General features: G+C 41.2%; 1 protein-coding gene across 5 annotated transcripts in view; it reads left to right on the top strand.

Annotated features, from left to right (window-relative positions):
- Positions 1-20,770, top strand: part of LOC140726466 (arfaptin-1-like) — a 136,059-nt gene that overhangs the window by 99,130 nt on the left and 16,159 nt on the right. For 4 of the 5 annotated variants that reach the window (XM_073042888.1, XM_073042886.1, XM_073042887.1 and 1 more), the window contains 3 exons: positions 4,050-4,162; positions 7,904-8,140; positions 17,468-17,625. In XM_073042888.1, coding sequence (XP_072898989.1) covers positions 4,050-4,162; positions 7,904-8,140; positions 17,468-17,625 — 508 coding nt within the window. The remainder of the gene's footprint in view (positions 1-4,049; positions 4,163-7,903; positions 8,141-17,467; positions 17,626-20,770) is intronic. The other variant, XM_073042885.1, reaches the window with a different exon arrangement.

The following is a 20,770-nucleotide window of genomic DNA, read 5'->3' as shown; positions in this document are numbered from 1 at the left end:
TATGCTTTCTGAAATTTATTGCCTTGCTAAACTTCTGTTGTCAGTGGCCACAATAATCTAGAAATGTATTGCACAGAAGGTCCACTTGGCACTTTGTATCCACACCACCCACAAAAATGCTACCAGAGTTAAGTCCATGTTCTACATCCTAGTCTATGCTCAATCAGAGGCTAACAATTTAAATAGTCCTTCTGGCCTCCATCACCCATTTCAGGTGGTGACTCACAGGTGCCTGTTACTCTGCATGTGGGAAAATGATTAATTTTTCCTGTCATTCTTTTAGTCTCTATTTGGCAAACACAATGGAAAGAGAAGTAGATCCTCCCCTATGGGTGGTGTGGATCCAAAGTGCCAAATGGACCTTCTGTGCAGTACATTTCTAGATTAATGTGGCCCTCAGTATTTAATAAGTTCTATTAAATAATCTCCAAAGAAAACAATCCAAGCCAAACTGACCCATACCAATACTTATCAGCCCTGATAAGATCCTTTTGAACATTCTATGCACCCACAAGTACTATCATATTCTTCCTGTAATGTCACCAAAAATATATACATTATTCTTTCTGTGACCTAGCTAGTCCTTTATGCAGGTGGAGGAGCGCTTACAGGACTACTTTGAATCAATGGACTGGACAATATTCAGGGATTCATCTTCAAATCTGAATGAATATATCAGAGATGTCACCAACTTTATCAGGACCTGTGTGGATGAGTGTGTGCCTTCAAGAACATACCGGACCTACCCATACCAAAACCTGTGCATGAACCAGGATATTTGCAGTGTGCTGAGGGCTAGATCTGTGGCCTTCAAGACCAGTGATCGAGGGCCACACAAGAAGTCAAGTTACAACCTATGGAAGGTAATTAGAATTGGATGCACGTCACTCTGGCAGGATTACAGGCCATTACTTCCTGCAGGGTGAAACTGAACATCATGAATGGCTGTGATACTTCACTCCTAGATGAGCTCAATGCCTTTTATGCGTTCTTTGTGAATAAAACTATACCTGTGTGAATCCCTGGACTCTATGGTGACCCTATGATCTGTGTCCTGGAGGCTGATGTCAGAACATCTTTCAAGAGGGTGAACACTCACTAGGCGTCAGGCCCTGATGATGTACCTGGGAAGGCATTGAAAGCCTGTGCCAACTATATGGCGGGATTCCTCAAGGACATCTTCAAACTTTACTCCTGCAGTCAGAGGGTTCCCACCTGCTTCAAAAGAGCAGCAATCGTACCAGTGCCCAAGAAGAGCCAAGTGAACTGCTTCAACGACTATCGCCCAGTTGCACTAACGTCTATTGTGATGAAGTGCTTTGACATCAACTCCTTTCTAAGCAAGGACCTGGCTCCACTGCAATTACCTATTGCCACAGTAGGTTCAGAGTGGATGCAATCTTACTGGCTCTCCACTCGGCCTTGTATAACCTGGACAATAGCAATACCTATGACCGGCTTCTGTTTATTGACAGCTCTACATTCAACACAATCATACGCTCAGTACTAATCAAGAAGTTCCAATACCTGGGCTGCTGTACCTCCCTCTACAAATGGATCCTTGACTTCCTCACCAGGAGACCACAGTCAGTGCGGATCAGAAATAACATCTCCTCGCTGACATTCGACACCGGTGCTCCTCAAGGATGAATGCTTAGCCCATTGCTCTATTTCCTGTGTGGCTGGGCTCAGCTCAAACACCATCTTTAAATTTGCCAGTGACACAACTATTGTTTGTGAAATTGTAGGTGATAAGGTGATGTACAGCAGTGAGATAGATCAGCTGGTTGAGTGGTGTCACAACAACTCATTAGGACCAGGGAATTGGTGGTGAACTTCAGAAATGGGAAGCTAAATGGGACACACAAGCTAGTTCCCATCAAGGGATCAGCAGTGGAATAAGGGAGCAGTTTCAAGCTCCTGGGATTCAATACCTGAAGATCTAACCTGGGACTAACATATTGATGCAATCTCAAAGAATGACAGCAGCTATATTTCATTAGGAGTTTGAGGGGATTTGATATATAACTGGATACTCTAGCAAATTTCTACAGTGTACTGTGGAGAGCATTATAACTGGTTACAATGCCATCTAGTATGGAGGGGCCACTGTGCAGGATCAAAAAAGCTGCAGAAAGCTGTAAACTCAGCCAGCTCCTTTATAGGTACTGTCTTCCCCAGCAGCAAGGACCTCTTCAAAGGGCGAACCTTCAAAAATGTGAAATCTGTCATTACAGACTCCCATCACCCAGGACATGCTCTCTTCCTATTGCTACCATCAAGGAGGGGTGATAGAGCCTGAAGACATGCACTCGCTGTTTTAGTAACAACTTCTTTTCCTCTATCAGATTCCTCAATGGACAATGAACCTATATATATTACCTCATTTTTTTCTTCTTTACCTCTCTCTCTCTCTGTATCTATATATATATATGTGTGTATATGTATAAATAATTTTTAATATATAATTTTATATTTTGCTGCCACATATTAACAATTTTCATGACATATGCCAGTGATAATAAACTTGGTTCTGATTCTTATGCAATTTCAGCAGAACATTCCTGCTCTTAAAATGTTGTGCTTCATGAAATAAGACATTCCAGCCTGTATCCTGCCTGCCAGCTTAACCTCTGTAGGTGCCTCCACACTGCTGTCCAGAGGTGGATACTTCTATAACCATACGTTGCCTTTTTGGATAAAAATTCATTACTTTCAACTTCAGTAGTCTAGAAAATGAGTGCACTTTCGTAGCCTCACCATTTGCTCAGTTATAACAGGCACTCCAGTCTAGAATGGAATTACAAACTGGTGTTGTGGTCTGCATAGTACATTGTTTGATTACTTAGCCCATTAAACTTCATAACTATATTTATGCCAAAGTGTGATGCATTTTCCTAATGTATCTGAATATGAATTTCCTGAAAACAGGTACAGTTGAGACTGCCATTACAGGTAGTCCCCGAGTTACGAACGTCCGACTTACGGACAACTCGTACTTTCGAACCGAGAAAGTAGAACGCTGTCCTCCATTTTAAGTCGGATCCCAACGCCGTTGGCCATTTTAAGTCGTTGCCATTGAGTGTTTAACTTTGTATTTGGCTTAAAATTTTCTTAGTAAGATTCACCCTGACCCTGCACCCCCCCCACCGTTCCGGTTGGCTGGTGGCACAGTGAGATCAGTGCCGGGCTGGAGAGCAGAACTTTCTGTGCCGGGTTGATATCAATCTAGTGACTCCTGTACCATCCATGCCGGGTTGATATCGAGCTCGCAACTCGACCTCGTTAAAAAAAACACTGCCACCTTCAGTTTAAATTCCCACACGGAATATTGTGGATGATCAAATACGCAAACCCAGTACAGCCCCCACTTGTCCCATTCAGCCTGTCTTAGTGCGGTGGTCGTTAGGACCCAGCAGACCTCAGGACCCGCTGCCCGCAGTGTTTCTGTTCCGTTGGCGGTGTGCAGTGGTCCTTAAGGCCCAGCGGACCTTGGGAGCCAACACCCGCAGTTTTTCTGTTCCGTTGATGGTGTGCGGTGGTCCTTAAGACCCAGTGGACCTCGGGAGCCGGCGGAGGTCGGGACCCGACGCCCACAGTGTTTCTGTTCCATTGACGGGAAGCGATCGCGATTGAAAATAAATTGGAAATAATAAAGCAGTGGTGTAGTGGCCTTGAAATCCAGCTGGACCCTTGCATGTTTTCCATCTGTGCTGGGTTGAGCATCGAGCTAGCAGCTCGACCTTGTAAAACAAAAACAAATGCTAAAGAAACGGCAAGGTTGCCACCCAATGCACCACAAGGTGCAGAGAGGAACAACAATAAATCCATTTATGTTTCTAAATTAAAATCTTTAGCTGATTACAACACAGTGCCTGCATTGTTATCATGTATGTGTTTCTGACTGTTTTTTGCTTTGTCTTTTGATTATATATGGTCTGGGTTCTCTTGTTTAATCATAATTGAACGTGTTCTTTCAAGTAAATTATGTCAACCTTTGATGTTATTTCTTGTTTACATTTTAACTGCATTTATTTGAAATACAACAGGTGGTCTGAAAAACAGACAGAGTGGTCCAGTTGTCATTTCAGATGAAATATCCAAAAATATTGCTCTAGAAAAGCTTGAACAGATGAAAAAATGGAGCATAAGCACCTACAAGGTATGAGCCATTGAGATGTTTCCCTATCTTATCATCTGTATTACATTATGCAATTATTGTTTAATTAAAGTTGGAAAATGGCTGTAGGGTTTTAACAATGCAAGGAGTTGACTGTGTGGTTTATATGACCAGTTTGAAATGTTTTACTGTTTAGACATGCAACACCTTGTAGCCACCCTGGTGCCTTTAATAATGACAATTTTAAGAAACTCAAAGGCAGTTTAGGGAAGAACAGCAACTAATTTTTACTCCAGTAATAGTGTTTATATTCATTTAAGGAAATAAATATTTTTTCATGTTTTGGGATCCTTTAATTCCTTATCCCACCCCCAACTCACAACTTCCCTTTAATTACGTTTTCTGGTTTATGATCCAACTAAAGCAAGTCAGCGACCTACTCCAAATTGTTCTCTTTTTTTAACCAAAAAATACTTGATCTGTCACTTGATGGCAAAGCTTGATTATTTCTGATGCATCTAGAGAGCTATTTCTATCTCCTATCTTACATTTATAAGCCTGATGTGCATAAAGTTCTCTGATATGCGATCCTTCACTTTGCACATCATTTAATATTAGTTCACATATCCAAAAAGAGCAAGTTCATGGTCTGTAATAAAGGAAAAGTACAATTGATTAAATGGTCAAATGGATGCTGGTGCAAGGCAGAAGTGATTAGTCATAGGGACAAATAAAGAAGCAAAATATACATCTAGCCTAGAGGGATTGTAAGTGGGGACTAGAGAGCCATTTAAAATAAAAATTGTTTAGAAATATAGCATTGAACAGTCCCTTCTAGCCCAATGAGTTATTCTGCCCACCTATTTAACCCTAGCCTAATCATAGGACAATCTACAATGACCGATTAACCTACCAACCAACATGTCCTTAGACAGTGAGAGGAACCTAGAGCACCCACAAGAAACCCACACGCTTACGGAAAGAACATAGAACTTCCATACAGAGGACGCTGGAGTTGAACTCTGAACTCCGACACCCTGAGCGGTAAAATTGTTGTGCTAACAACTACACTACTGTAGCGCAATAGTTAGCACTTGCTGTACAAAAATTGGACAATTGTAATTGTTGTTTAAGCTCCAATCAATTTTCCTTCTTGTTAAAAGCTTAATCTGTGTTAGGAATATTGGAAATAGAAGTAATAATAGATTATTCTGTCTCTCAAGGCTACTCTGCCATTCAGAAAGATAATTTTAAAATACCTTTTGGCACCAACTCCAATCTCTTGATTCTCTTGCTATCCAAAAAAAACCTATCAATCTCTGTTGTAAATATACTCAGAGTTGGAACCTCTGCAGCAGTCTTGGTTATTATAGATGAAAATTTCTTCTCATCTCTGTAAAAACAGCAGGGTTGTCACAGTGGATGACTTTAATTTCTCCATAATTGACTGGCTACATTGGAAAAAGACAACCTTATTTAGGTTTGAGCTGGGGCAAGTAAACTGGGAGCAGATGTTCATAGGCAGGTCAACCTCTGGCATGTAACATTTGTTTAAACACAGGCTGATCAGAGTTCAGGACTGGCATTTCCCAGTGAAGAAGAAAGACCAGGTTCCGGATCTAGGGAGATAGACGGGAACATTGGGAGGGTGAGGGGCATGGGAGGGAGGGGATGGGGAGAGAGAAGGAGTGCTGAGGAGGACTGGGGGTAGGAGGGAAGGAGATGGGGAGCCTGGGGAAGGAAGTAGGGGGAGAGGAAGAGACCGTGTATGGAGAGAGAGCAAGCGACGGGGAGGATGGAGGGTGTGAGGGGGCATCAGGGAAGACGAGGAGAGAGAGTCATTGAGGGTGGAGGTGGGATGGGTGCGACAGAGAGAGAATTGGGGAGGCTGGGTGGGGAGGGAGAAAGAGAAAATGTCAAGGAGGATGGGGTGGGGGTAAACACTGAAAGGTTGCACTGTAGTTACAGTGTAATAATGAAGTAATAAAACAATTTTTAGAAGCTCCTCTTTTGAATAACTAAAGAATTTATTGGTAGAATAACCCTTCTGATGTTGTTTTGAAGAGAAAATGAATGAGGCAGTCTAGTGTGCTGTGCAATATTTGTGCCTCAGTTGACATTACTTAAACATTATCACTTTGCTGTTTGAGGTTAATGTGTATAGATTGTTTTTCTTAAATTTCTTCAGTCAGTTGTTCTTCAAAAAATTACTTTTTGTTCTAAAGGTCTTTTGAACAATATATAGTTGTTTTTACAGCTTCACAATTTTTTTTACTTCTCTTGGTCCTTCTGCAGTGTATAAAATTCAAGCTTTGAATTACTAATTGCTATTTCTAATTTGACTTTCCTTCCATTGGTAATACCTTGATTTGTGGACATTGACTTTGAACAGTTTGGTTTTGTGTTAGGGTTAGAATTATGCTTCATTGTGATACCTCGAGAGTTTTTAAAAAAATGTCTATACTTCTAACAAGTATGAACAAGATAGTTCCACCCAGTCTGTTGGAACTTAGATTATGGCATCTTTATGTAGCTTAGACGTCAGGTCTTCAAAGTGAATAGACTAAATAGCAATTATGTTTAGAGAAAATTCCTGAGAACAGCATTTTGGTATTCATTAATGTTTTTATGTTTTCCTTCAAAATGAACCAAAATGAATGATTTACCTGTTCAGGAATTTCATATATATCCACTATTATGTAGTGATGCTACTTGAATGAGTAAGATTTGACAGTCTGCAAAGATAAGGATCTTAATATTCAATTACCATATTATCTCAACGTGAGCTATAATTAAAATCTCTGTAAAATTTATGTTCACACCTGTCTGCTGACTTAAATAGTGTCTTTATTCCGTGGCAGATTGTTTGAAGGAATTGTAATTCAACATTTGCACAAATCATATCAACCAAGTCATTGGTTGCAAAGTTTTTCAAACTATCTCCACAGAACAACTGAACACTGCACAATAAAAACTGAGCAGCAAATTTCTGAGTAACATTATTCTACAGTTTTGAAGCATTCTAAATGTCAGTATGGCAAAACTGAAGTGAGAGACTGGATTGAAAACATGAGACATTATCTTGTCTGTGTTTCAGTCCCTTAGACCTGTCTTATCAGTGACAGATTGTGGATAGGATCCTTGCCATTGCTACTTTATCACCAAGGAGATTGCTTAAACTTGTAGTATGCAGTGCTTGCTTTTCAGTCATTAGCAGGAACACTATGATTCTAGTTGACCAAATGAAATCTGGTATAGAAAAATGGAAAGATGGAAATGTTGATATTTCTTCTCACTTAGGCCAGAGATCTCAGTATCAAAATAGGGAGTCAGCCATTCAGGACATGGTTGAGAAATGTCTTCACACAAATGCTAGTAAATATTTAGAACTCAATACTCAAGAGGGCTGTAGAAGTTGCTGATTACATTCAGGATTGACATTATAAATTCTTTGAATGTTAAGGCAATAAGGGCTATGAAGTTGGTGAATTTTCAGCTAATTGTACACCTTTGGAAATCACATGCTAAGCAATTGGCTGTGGCCTTCGCAGCTTCTGTAAGGCTTGTTCCTTTATTAGGTGTTTGTTATGTATTGAGTAGTAAACTAAGTTAAATTTATATGTTGGTAATCAGCAGATTTTGAACCATAAACTACATTGAATAAATTCCTTTCTATTAATATTACTTATTATTAGTTTTTTTCCCTCATTTACCAGATTTTACCAAACCACTTCTTTTTTCAGAAGTTCTTGTATTCTGGTGAAATTTTCAATATTTTCACAGTGCACAAGACAAGTCCTATCTGAAAAGTTGGGACGTGGCTCAAAGACTGTGGATCTGGAACTTGAGTCACAGATCGAAATACTAAGAGACACGAAGAAACGGTATGAAAATCTCCTGCGACTAGCTCGGCAGATGTCAGCACAATTTTACCAAGTGGTGCAGACACAGCGACAACTTGGAGATGCTTTTGGAGAACTTAGTGTGAAATCACCTGAACTCCATGTAAGTCCTGTGTCCGTAAGTACTTCTACTGACTTAACCATTTAAAAATAGTCCATTGTGAGATATCAGTTCATCATTTCAATTGTGATTCCTGTTACGGTACCATAGAATAGTTGCTTTCAGATCTGAGAAATAGCAGCAGGGATGGGTGATGCAGCAGCTCAAATAAGCTCCACCATTCATTCGTCAACTCCACTTTCCATTACATTAATTTCCTTTTATTTCAATAATCCGCACTACTTAGCACGGTATATATTCAACAACTCTGCCTTCCTGGTGTAGAATATTCAAAAGGCTGATAACACCCTGAAGAAACTCTTCCTGAAGACAATCCTTTATTCTGAAACTATGCTTTTGTGTTTCAGATTTACCCAGGTGTTGAAATGTCGTCTTGTCATTCAGTCCTTCAAGGAAGGCCTTGTTGTGTCAGAAGGACCTGTTACCATATATCTCTAAATATAAAATAAATTAAAAGAGAACTTTTACCAGATATATAAGGTTTTGTTTTAAGTCAACTGGCTAAAGAGACTGACATGGGACCTGCAGAGTCGCAAGGCCATCCTAATGTTACTCCTTTTTTTTAAGGCAATTATGGGCTATGGATTCCCCTGTGTTGGTGAGAAGTACGCTTTGAGAGCATCCTTTAATTTTCTTCCTCTGTCCACATGATAATCTTGCTGTGACAAGGCTCAAAATAATGCATCTGTTTTGTGGGTCTAGTTCCAGGCAGGCAAACATTGTGATCTGCTTATTGGAGTGATGGGCCCATCAGAGCATAATTGCAACAGAGTGTTTGTGTTTTAGGCCTAGAAGAGGATGTTGATATTCGTTTGAGCAACACACACAAAATGCTGGAGGAACTCAGCAGGCCAGGCAGCATCTATGGAAAAAAATAGTCGACATTTTGGGCCAAAATGCTTCAGCAAGATTGGAGAAAAAAAGCTGAGGAGTAGATTTAAAGGGGGGAGAGGGGGAAGAGAAACACCAAGTGATAGGTGAAGCCTGCAGGGGGAGGGATGAAGTAAAGAGCTGGGAAGTTGATTGGTGAAAAAGCCATGGAAGAAAGAAAAAGGGGGAGGAGTACCAGAGGGAGGTAATGGGCAGGCAAAGAGATAAGGTGAGAGAGGGAAAAGGGGGATGGGAAATGGTGAAAGTGGAGGGGGACATTACTGGAAGTTTGAGAAATCAATGTTCATGCCATCAGGTTGGAGGCATAATTGCTACCCAAACGGAATATAAGGTGGTGTTCCTCCAATCTAAGTGTGGCCTCATCATGACAGTGGAGGAGGCCATGGATGGGTAGTGAGTGAGGAGGTGTAGCATTTGTTTTGCTTGCAAGGATAAGTGTCAGGAGAGAGATCAGTGGGGAGGGATGAATGGACAACGGAGTTGCATAGAAAGTGATCCCTGCAGAAAGAGTGGGGGGAGGGAAAGATGTTCTGGGTGGTGGGAACCTGTTGGAGATGGCGGAAGTTTCAGAGAATTGTTTGCTGGATGCAGAGGGCTGGTAGGTGAGGACAAGAGGAACCCTATATATGATAGGGTGGCGGGAGGATGGAATAACAGCAGACGTGCATGAAATGGAAGAGATGTGGTTGAGGACACTGATGATGGAGGAAGGGAAACCCTTTTCTTTGAAAAAGGAGGACATCTTCATTCTGAAATGAAAAGCCTCATTCTGAGAGCAGATGTGACAGAGAAGGAGAAATTGAGGGAAGAGTATGGCTATTTTACAAGTAGCAGGGTGGGACGAGGTATAGTCCAGGTAGCTGTGAGAGTCCATGAATTGGTGATGGACATCGGTGGATAAGCTGTCTCCAGAAATGGAGACAGTGAGATCGAGAAAAGGAAGGGAAGTGTCTGAAATTGACCAGGTGAATTTGAGGATCATCCTCCCTCACGACCATTTAGGTTCCTAAACAGTCCTTCCACGTGAGATGACACTTCACCTGTGAGTCTGTTGGGGTCGTTTACTGCGTTCAGTACTCCCGGTGTAGCCTCCTGTATATCGGTGAGACTTGACGTAGATTGGGAGACCACTTCGCCGAACATCTACGCTCCATTCACCAGAATGAGCCGCATCTCCCAGTGGCCACGCATTTTAATTCCGCTTCCCATTCTGTTATGTCCATCATGGCCTCCTCCACTGTTGTGATGAGGCCACACTTAGGTTGGAGGAACAACACCTTATATTCTGTTTGGATAGCCTCCAACCTGATGGCATGAACATCAATTTTTCAAATTTCCATTGCCTCCCTCTGGCGCTCCTTCCCCTTTTTTCTTTTTTCCATGGCCTTCTGTCTCTTTCACCAGTCAACCCCAGCTCTTTACTTCATCCCTCCCTCTCCAGGTTTCACATATCACCTGGTGTTTCTCTCTTTCTCCTCCCCCACCCCCACCGTATAAATCTACTCCTCAGCCTTTTTTCTCCAGTCCTGCCAAAGGATGTTGCACAAAATGTCAACTGTACTTTTTTTTCCATAGATGCTGCCTGGCCTGCTGAGTTCCTCCAGCATTTTGTGTGTGTTGCTCAGATTTCCAACATCTGCAGATTTTCTCTTGTTTCTGATATTAGTTTGCTTATCACATCTGTGGCTTTGCAGGGTTATTGGTGGTAACCGTCCAGTCCTTTCACTACTTTATGTACATACTATAGTTCTTGTCTTAAGCATGTAAGAGGGTAGGATCACAACTGCTAAGTCAATGGTAAATTTTGTTGGGCTTGGGGTGTGAATTTTTGAAATGTGTATTCCCCCTTCAAACCAAAAGCAGTGCCTACAATTTTGGTTCCAATGTCATGTTCATTTCCTCAATAAGGGCATCATATTTTTGGTCTCCTGATCAGTTGTAAATTTTTCAGATTCTACAGTCTTTTGGAAGATCTCATGTAATTAATTGTCCATCTTTGCAGCCACTTGCTCTCAGACTCCTGGAAATGGACGGTCAGGTCTTGGGGACTTGTCAACCTTCAGTCTCATTAGTTTTTTAGTTTCTCAAAAGAAATGTCTTTTGCTCTTTTTTGCCTCCTTATTTCCTGTTATTTTCCAGTTGTTTTAGTATACTCTGTTATGAAGTTGGAGAAAAAACATTTTGTGTGTGGACACCCCCCCCCCCCCCCATGACTTGACCCATTTGATTTGTCCAACATTTGTAATTCAACCTTTGCTATTTTAGTACCTTTTGTATAATCCCGCATTATTCCTTTATACTCAACAATATGGCTACTGTTAGAGGGAGGGGTAGTGCGCACACTATTCCCTCCAGGGACTTCTTCCCCTACTATATCTTATCTTCACTCATATTGATCTTGTATATTGTCATTCAAGCCAACTTTATTTCTTTATTCTAATTGATTCTGATCCCTTTTTGACAGAACTAACCAAACTACTACTTTCCAGCTAACCATCTAAATTGTCGAGTACCCTAGAACATTCAGTTCCCAGTCTTGGTCACCTTGTAACCATATCTTTGCACTGGCTATCAGTTCATTCTTACTACTTTCTACCTGTGGCACGCAGTCATCTGTTTTGTTTTGATAACAAACCTTCAATTGTGTTGCTTTATCTTTTTTTTGGTCCCTATTCTGAATGCATGTTCAGTTTTTGTCTGCTTGTTCTATGTTCCTTCATGTTCATACTGGTTATCACAACCCACATCACCACCCTGTACAATTGTCTTGCCTTGTTCCCTTTAATTTCTTCTCTTGAGATTCCTTCCCCACCTTTTTACTGTGAAGTCCTATAAATGTCCTTAGTTATTTAATTTGCAAGACTGGTTCCAGCTCATTTTAGGTGACATTTATTCCAACTCATTAAGTACTGATGCAAGTGTTCCAAGAATTGAAACCTGTTCACCCAAATCTTTCAGCCCATATTCAGCTCTCAGATGTTATTGAATTAATGGCAAATTGCATGTACCTCAGTTTGATCATGACTTTCTGATTCTGTTTTTAAATTTGGAGTCCAGCTTTACTTACTGCTTCATCAGAACCTCTTTCTTTGTCCTTTCTATTTCATTGGTGTCCATATGGAACAAGACAGATTCATCTCTCCTGTTCCATTCATAGTTCCTCTCCAGCCCCTACAAAGTCTTTAACACTGACATGAGGCAGATTGAGTTTATGGGGCTCATCCTTAAAGCTGCAGAGAATAGGACCTATCCCCACTAACTATACTGATCCTTATTGTTGCTACAATACCTTGTCCATTACCTTTTGATCTTGGAACATGTACCTTTTATAGTGGGGTTATTTTTCTCTTCTTAGCCCTGTCTCCCCACCTCTTTACCTTACATCCATACAGGCTGCAAGAACCTTGTAGCTGTCACACAGGTGCTACACTTACAAAGAAAAGGAACAGACTAATTTTGGATCACCTTTTGAGGGTTCCCCCCCATAAGAAAAGACATCCCCACACATTGAAATTTAAATTAACCACTTCTTCACACCCTTGCACCTGGCTCTCAGGTTTCAACTCTTCCATTGGCTCCAGATATGCTGAAGCTCTCCTCAGTATGTAACTGCCTTATGGGTGAGATTTACACTAGATCGCCAGACTAATTTATCATGCCTGAACTGGTTAGGCAGATTTCTAGTTTTGGTTAGGAAACCCCTTGGTGGAGATAACATTGGAATAGAACATTGACATTTGCCATGATCCCTCTACCCCAGGTTTATTTTCCCTCTGGGAAGTCTCACCAGCCCTGATAAGACCATCAGACATAGGAGCAAATTAGGCCATTTGACCCATCGAGTCTGCTCCACCATTTCATCATGGACGATCTGTTTCTCTCTCAACCCCATTCTCCTGCCTTCTCCTTGTAACCTGCCATGCCCTGATCAATATCCTATTAACCTCTGCCTTAAATGCACCCAATGACCAGCCGCTTGTGGTAACGAATTCCATGGATTCATGACACCGGGGAAAGAAATTCCTCATTTCCATTCTGAATGGACATCCCTCTATTCTCAGGCTATGCCATCTGGTCCTAGCCTCCCCCACCACAGGAAACGTCCTCTCCATATTCACTCTATCTAGGCCTTCCAACATTTGATTAGTTTCAATGAGATCCCCCTCAATTTTCTAAATTCCAGCGGTTAGAGGCCCAAGAGTCATCAAACACTTTTCATACAATAAGCCTTTCATTCCAGGAGTCATTCTTATGAACCTCCTCTGGACCCACTCCAATGTCATCATATCATTTCTTAAGTAAGGGCCCAAAACTGCTCGCAGTACTCCAGGTGAGGCCTCACCAGTGCTGTATAAAGCCTCAGCATTACATCTTTGCTTTTATTTTCTGGTCCTCTTAAAATGAATGCTACCATTGCATTTGCCTTCCTCACCACCAAATCAGTCCTTCACAAGGACTCCCAAGTCTTTTTTTCCCACCATGGATTTTTGAATTTTCTCTACATTTAGAAAGTAGTGTCTGCTTTTATTCCTTCCATCAGAGTGCATGACCATACACTTCCGGACTCTGTATTGCATTTGCCACCTCTCTGCCCATTCTCCTAATCTGTCCAGCCTCCCTGCTTCCTCAACACTCTGCTCCTCTACCTCTTTGTATCATCCACAGTCTTGGCTACAAAGCCATCAATTCCATCATCTAAATCATTTGCATACAACGTAAAATGAAGCAGTCCCAACAACGACCCTTGCTGAACACCACTAGTTACTAGCAGCCAACCAGAAAAGGTCCCCTTTATGCCCACTCTTTGCTTCCTGCCAGTCTGCTAATCTTCCATCCATGCTAGTATCTTTCCTGTAATACTACGGGCTCTTACCTTGTTAAGCAGCTTCGTGTGTGTCAAAGGCCTTTTGAAAATCCAAGTACATAACATCCACTGATTCTCCTTTGTCTATCTTGCTTGTTATTTCCTCAAAAATTTGTCGGGCAAGGTTTTCCCTTAAGGACCACTAGTCTGACTTTGGTCTATTTTATCATGTGCCTTCAAGTAGCCCAAAACCACATCCTTAACAATTGATTCCAACTTCTTTCCAATCACTGAGGTCAGGCTAACTGCTCTACAATTTCCTTTCTTCTGACTCCCTCCCTCCCTTGAAGAGTGGAGTGACATTTGACTCTGATTAGCTTCCTAGTTCAGCCTCTGATTCCAGTGCTGTTCTTGACCAATCTGGCAGGTGCTGCCTTTTATTAAATTGAAAGTAGAAATTGGTTTCTGTATTGGTTCAGTTACCAGCTTTTTATTTTGAATTCCCTTCTAAAATCCCTTGAGGCAGTTCAGTTTCATGGTATATAATCAAATCAAAGAGTAGACGGCACTGAACACCCTCTGGCCTTCTGCACTTGCTTCGATGGTTTCAATCTTCCTCGGCGCTTTAATCGGCAAGAAATGGAGTTGATCATGGGCTCATGGCTTCTTAGCCTCGAGGCCACATATTTCACTTGAAGCCTGACAGAACCCTCTTGGAGACGGAAAAGCACCAGATCGCTCAATTGGCTCAAAAACACACCATCAAAATGTAGATCACAGTCTCCAACAGTAGCAGAACCACACTGAGAAAGAAAATGATGTGAAAGAAGTGAAGAAAGTAGGAGTAGGATGTCACTCTTAGTCACATTGTTCACTGGCTCCATTTTCTCCTGGGACCAGGAGCTGGAAAGATTGTTCTTTCTGTATTTGCCATTCCACCGTTTCTCCTGGACTCCTCCCCATTTCCCTATCAGTTCATTCTGCATTCTCCAGGATGGGTGTTGAAATATGCCATTGGCTGAGGCCTCACCTAAATGCTTGCGAAATGTTGACCCTATTTCAGTTGGAACAATATGATAGTTAATATAATTCAAAGACCCTGTACATTTGGCTGAAACCACCTTGTACTAAACAATCTGTGTTGTGAGCGTTCTTAATTTTCTCTCCTTGTTTTGTGTTAGCTTTCTATACAGTACTTTTTCCCTAAATTCTCTGCTCCTCAATATACAACACCATCTTTCTCTGTATTGGAAATCTGCTACTTGTTAAACCATTCCCATGAACCAGTGCAGTTTTTTCATTACTTGTTAAATTTTTTTGAGTCTCTGATCAAGTTGGTTTCAGACAAGATGACAATTGAGTCTTTTGAGTGACAAGTCATATTGAAGTAAAGACTTCCTCTTCAGACTTTCCCATATAGATCTGTCATTCAGCCAAACCTTGAACTTAATACACAAGTTGGATTTTGACCAAGTTGTGCTCAAATGCACGAACTGATGCCTTTTGTTGAATACTTTCGTATTCATCAAAAGAGTTGATAGGCTTATACATGCCCTCACCTCAAGAACTGAACTTATTTCTGCTCCTCTTACGTTACTGGCTTTGATCCGACAACTTTCTGTAATTCTTCAGCTTCCACCCAGCCCTAATCAGACCTTTGCTCTATGACATTCATCTCTGTTCCCTTAATTTCCTCTCACATAACCCCCACCTAATTGCGTGCTGCTCAGGTATCTATTGTTCCTTGATTATCAGAAGCTGCACCCTATCCACAGGCACATTTTGTTCCTTCCTAGCTGCCTTTTCAAAACTGCCATCTTTAATTCCCTTTATTGAAGCCTATCATCGACCTGGCCATCACCTTTAATTATTGCTCCGTTTCTGACCTTGCCAACATGTGCAGACATGTGGCGTTAATATCAACCATCACACTCTGTTTACAAGGCCTGAAATTTCATTTTCATCCCTTTCACGGCACTAGGGATCCCCTAATCAAAGTCCCTCACTATATTTAAGGCCTTTTAATTTTCTCTGCATTCTGTTTCCTTGCATCTTTTGATAGATACAGGTAGTCCCTGAGTTACGAACATCCAACTTAACGGACAACTCGTGCTTATGAACCAAGGAAGGAGAACACCGTCCGCCATTTTAAGTCAGATTGCAATGCCGTCCGCCATTTTAAGTCGTTGCCGTTGACACTGTTTGAGTGTTTAACTTTGTATTTGGCTTAAATTTTTCTTAGTAAGATTCACCCTGACCCCCCCCCTTTCCGGTCGGCTGGTGGCGCAGTGAGATCAGCGCCGGGCTGGAGAACAGAGGTTCTCGAGTTTGATCCAGTGAGAGACTGCTCCCGTGCCGGGTTGATGTCGATCCAGTGACTCCCGACATTCGTGCCGGATGTCGAGCTCGCAACTCAACCTCTTCTTAAAAAAAAAACACTGCCACCTCCAGTTTAAATTCTCACGCGGAATATTGTGGAGGATCAAATACCTAAACTCAGCACAACCCCCACTTTCCCATTTACCCTGTCTCAGTGCAATGGACTTTCGGACCCGGGGAAATCAGTGCGGAGGTCCTTAGGACCCAGCGGACCTCGGGAGCTGGCGGAGCTCAGGACCCGCCACCCGCAGTGTTTCTGTTGCATTGATGGGAAGCGATCGCGATTGAAAATAAAGTGGAAATAATAAAACGTTTGGAAAGAGGTGAAACGCCATCGGTCATTGGAAAATCATTAGGCTACAGTCGGTCAACGATCAGAACAATTTTAAAGGATAAAGTGAGAATAACAGAGCATGTGAAAGGTCCTGCCCCGATGAAAGCTACAATTAACACTAAGCAACGCAGTGGTTTAATTATTTGAATACATACGTTTCTTAAGTGTTTTATATGCATAGAAAGGTAAAATATATACTATATACTAAGAGAAATGTTTGACTTACTGACGCTAAATAATACCGGATGTACTTGTTCTGACTTACGTACAATACCGACTTAAAGACTGACTCAGGAATAGAACTCGTGCGTAACCCGAGGACTGCCTGTAGATCTGTGGGATCAATCCTATCTTTCTTTAGCATGGCCTTTTAATGCTTCACTTCTTTCCTGTCTCAAACTGCTACCAATGTGCTTCACCGTAGTGTTGGTTCTCTAAATTTACTCCTGCTGACTCTCGGCAACAAAAGTAAATATATATTTTCTTTCATGAATTTTGGAAGTCGGTTACTGCCCGTAATGTACTTTTTTAAAAGGAGACTAGTATTGATATGCATGGTGAGTAACTACCACATACTGTCCATCTTCGACATTTGGCACCAGCTCCTAGCTACTCATTCTGCCCTTGTACTGTAGTCCCTCCTGTGCTGCCTAGTTGCTTGACAGATATCAAAATGAATTTCATCCAAATAACTGCCAAAAATTAAGCCTTTTTGTTTTTCTTTTGCACTCTGCTTTACAATGACATTAACCACAGAAATCTTCATCAAATAAGTAATCACTGTTATCCATATTTGCTCTCCTTTGAGTTCAGCCTCAATGGGTTTGCAAAACGTGGAAAGATGGGATGTGGAATAATAACTGGTGTGCCATCTTCAGGCATTGCATTGAACCTTTTCAATCTCTTTGTGTTTCAGGAAGAGTTTGGATATAATGCTGAAACTCAGAAACTGCTGTGTAAAAATGGGGAGACACTTCTTGGAGCAATTAACTTTTTCATTGCCAGTGTGAATACGTTGGTGAACAAAACAATTGAAGACACATTAATTGCAGTAAAACAGTACGAAAATGCCAGGTACACAATTTCCAGTGTTCATCTAACACCCTAAAGAAACAATTTAATTTGGTTGGAACATTGATAGTTCGGTAGCTGCTCTGTTGGAAGTAATATCATGCTTTTCTTAGTAGGAATTTCATTCTGTTCATTTAATTTTTATGAAAATTGTTAAAGTTCAATCACTTATGATTGTAACAGATAACTCAGCAGAAATTTGTTTTTTTTTTAAGAAGTGTATTCTTATCCTACTTAATCAGTAAAACTTTCCTGTTAAGCACATTTATAGTTAACCAAAGTGGGCAGTAATTTAACTAATTGGATACTGATAACATATGGGGAAATGAACGATAGTGGGTAATGATGGATCTCTTGGGCACCCTGGCATGTGACTGGGTAAGACTGGGCTCTTTTAATATAGGAGGAAATAAGCTTCAATTCCATATGAACACATGAAAGACCCAGAACAAAATGCCACAAATGCAGTACCAATGCAATGAACACCAAATCATGCGTAACTCAGGAAATTCTGTGTAGTCGTGCAGCAAAAAATTGTACCATGTGATTGCATTTCACGGTCAACATTTTTCCTATTTGGTTCTTGAATACTGAGATAGAATATATTCTTCTTCCTGATCTAACAGAACTGGAGGTGTATCCAGGCTCTGAGTGTTGCATTCATTAATCTTAGAGTTAGTACTTGAAGTTCATTTTGTGTGGTTACTAGCTGTGAAGTAGTTGCTCTAAGCTTGTTAGTGTCCATCGCTGAAGATATTTTTCATTGAAGTACACAAGTTCCGCATGATTGAGCTTACAGAAGCATTTCAAACATTGAAGGACCCCCTTGATGCAACCTTCAGATAGACTTCAGATATATATTGTAATAAGAAACATGCACTTCAGTTTTCCATGGAAAGGATGATATGGGTCAGTGTTTTATGCAAAGTATTGTTCATGTTGATTGAGTTCTTGTTTGTCAGTTTCTTTAAGTAAAGTTATTCAATGTGGCGGCTTTGAATTGGACATGTCTCAGTAAAGAGCCCTGAATGTTTTAATTATTTATGCCATGGGAAAGTTAAATATACTTTGGGATAGACAAGGCTGTAGATGTTGGAATCTAGAGTAAAGTACAAAATGCATGAGGAGCTCAGCTGGTCAGGAAGCATCTGAAAGGAAGTGGACAACCAACATTTTGAATCTGTTAACTTATTTTTAACAATTTAACATTTTTAATCTTCAAATCTCTAGGCATTTCAGGGTTTTTTTTTGTTTTTACCCTTTCCTCAGTCATTTTCTGTCCTGTTCTGAAGGAGCTGACTACTTTGGGTATTGTACAGATGATTCTCTGGTCCCTAATCATCATTGAATGTTTACCTTTGATCATTGACATGTATCCTCTGAAAGGTAAATCCTAAGCCTATCTTTTTTTCCAGCTTCTAGTGTGTCCTTTCCTTGTTTGCTACTTGTACCTTGCCATCACCAAGTCATTTTCTGTTGTTCTTTTGCCAGAAATTTTCCCTGAACGTCATGACCTTTTAATTACTTCTGCATTTCTTCTACTTTTTTTAGGCTCCAGTTCCCCCTTAACTCTGTTGTTCTCCAACAACACTGTTGTGGCACCTGTTACTGTATTGTTAAGAGCAATCTTTCCTTCTATGAGTCATCATGCGTAGTATAACTTTGGGATAACTACCATGCATCACCATAATGCTTTCACCATCGTTTTGGGAGATCTCAACAAGGCCAGTCTGAAAAAACTCACTAAGCAATTACCATCAACAGATCACTTACAATACCAGAGGAAACAACACACTGGACCACTGCTACACCACCATCAAGAATGCCTATCATGCTATTCCACATCCTCACTCCGGGAAGTCTGATCGCCCAGCTGTACTTCTACTCCCTAAGTATAGGCAGAGACTGAAGACTGCAGCACCAGTAGTGAAGACCAAGAAGGTTTGAACAAGGGAAGCACAGGAGCACCTACAGGACTGCTTTGAATCAGTGAACTGGACTGTATTCACAACTACAGCTGTGAAGATTCCTGCTGCACCTGATGACCCTGTGATCTCTGTCTCAGAGGCCGATGTTAGACTGTCTTTAAAGAGAGTGAACCCTCGCAAGGCAGAAGGTTCTGATGGAGTACCTGGTAAGGCTCTGAAAACCTGTGACAACCAACTAGTGGAGGTATTCAAAGACATTTTCAACCTCTCACTGCTACAGGCAGAAGTTCCTACTTGCTTCAAAAAGGCAACAATCATACCAGTACTGAAGAAGAATAATATGGACTGCGTTAATGACTATTGCCCGGTAGCACTCACATTAACAGTAATGAAATGCTTTAAGAGGTTGGTTATGACTAGAATGAACTCCTGCCTCAGCAAGGACCTGGACCCATTAAGATTTGCCGATCGTCACAATAGGTCAATGGCAGACACAATCTCAATAGCTCTCCACACGGCTTTAGACCACCTGGACAACACAAACACCTACGTCAGGATGCTGTTCATCAACTATAGCTCAGCATTTAATACCATCATTCCCATAATCCTGACTAAGAAGTTACAGAACTTGGGCCTCTGTACCTCCCTTTGCAATTGGATCCCAGACTTCCTAACCGGAAGACCACAGTCTGTGGATTGGTGATAACATATCCACCTCGCTGACGATCAACACTGGCGCACCTCAGGGGTGTGTGCTTAGCCCACTGCTGTACTCTCTATATACACATGACTGTATGGCTAGGGATAGCTCAAATACCATCTATACATTTGCTGACGAAACAACCATTGTTGGTAGAATCTCAGGTGGTGACTAGAGGGCATACAAGAGTGAGATATGTCAACTAGTGGAATGGTGCCACAGCAATAACCTGGCACGCAACGTCAGTAAGATGAAAGAGCTGATTGTGGACATTAGGAAGGTTAAGACAAAGGAACACATACCAATCCTCACAGAGGGATCAGAAGTGGAGAGAGTGAGCAGCTTCAAGTTCCTTGGTGTCAAGATCTCTGCGGATCTAACCTGGTCCCAACATATTGATGTAGTCATAAAGAAGACAAGACAGCAGCTATACTTTATTAGGAGTTTGAAGAGATTTGGCATGTCAACAAATACACTCAAAAACTTTTGTAGTTGTACCGTGGAGAACATTCTGACAGGC

Source organism: Hemitrygon akajei, chromosome 4, assembly GCF_048418815.1.
Source record: "Hemitrygon akajei chromosome 4, sHemAka1.3, whole genome shotgun sequence".
Taxonomy (NCBI): Eukaryota; Metazoa; Chordata; class Chondrichthyes; order Myliobatiformes; family Dasyatidae; genus Hemitrygon; species Hemitrygon akajei.
The sequence above is the reverse complement of the archived record's forward strand: the minus strand, read 5'-3'. Positions and strand labels throughout refer to the sequence as shown.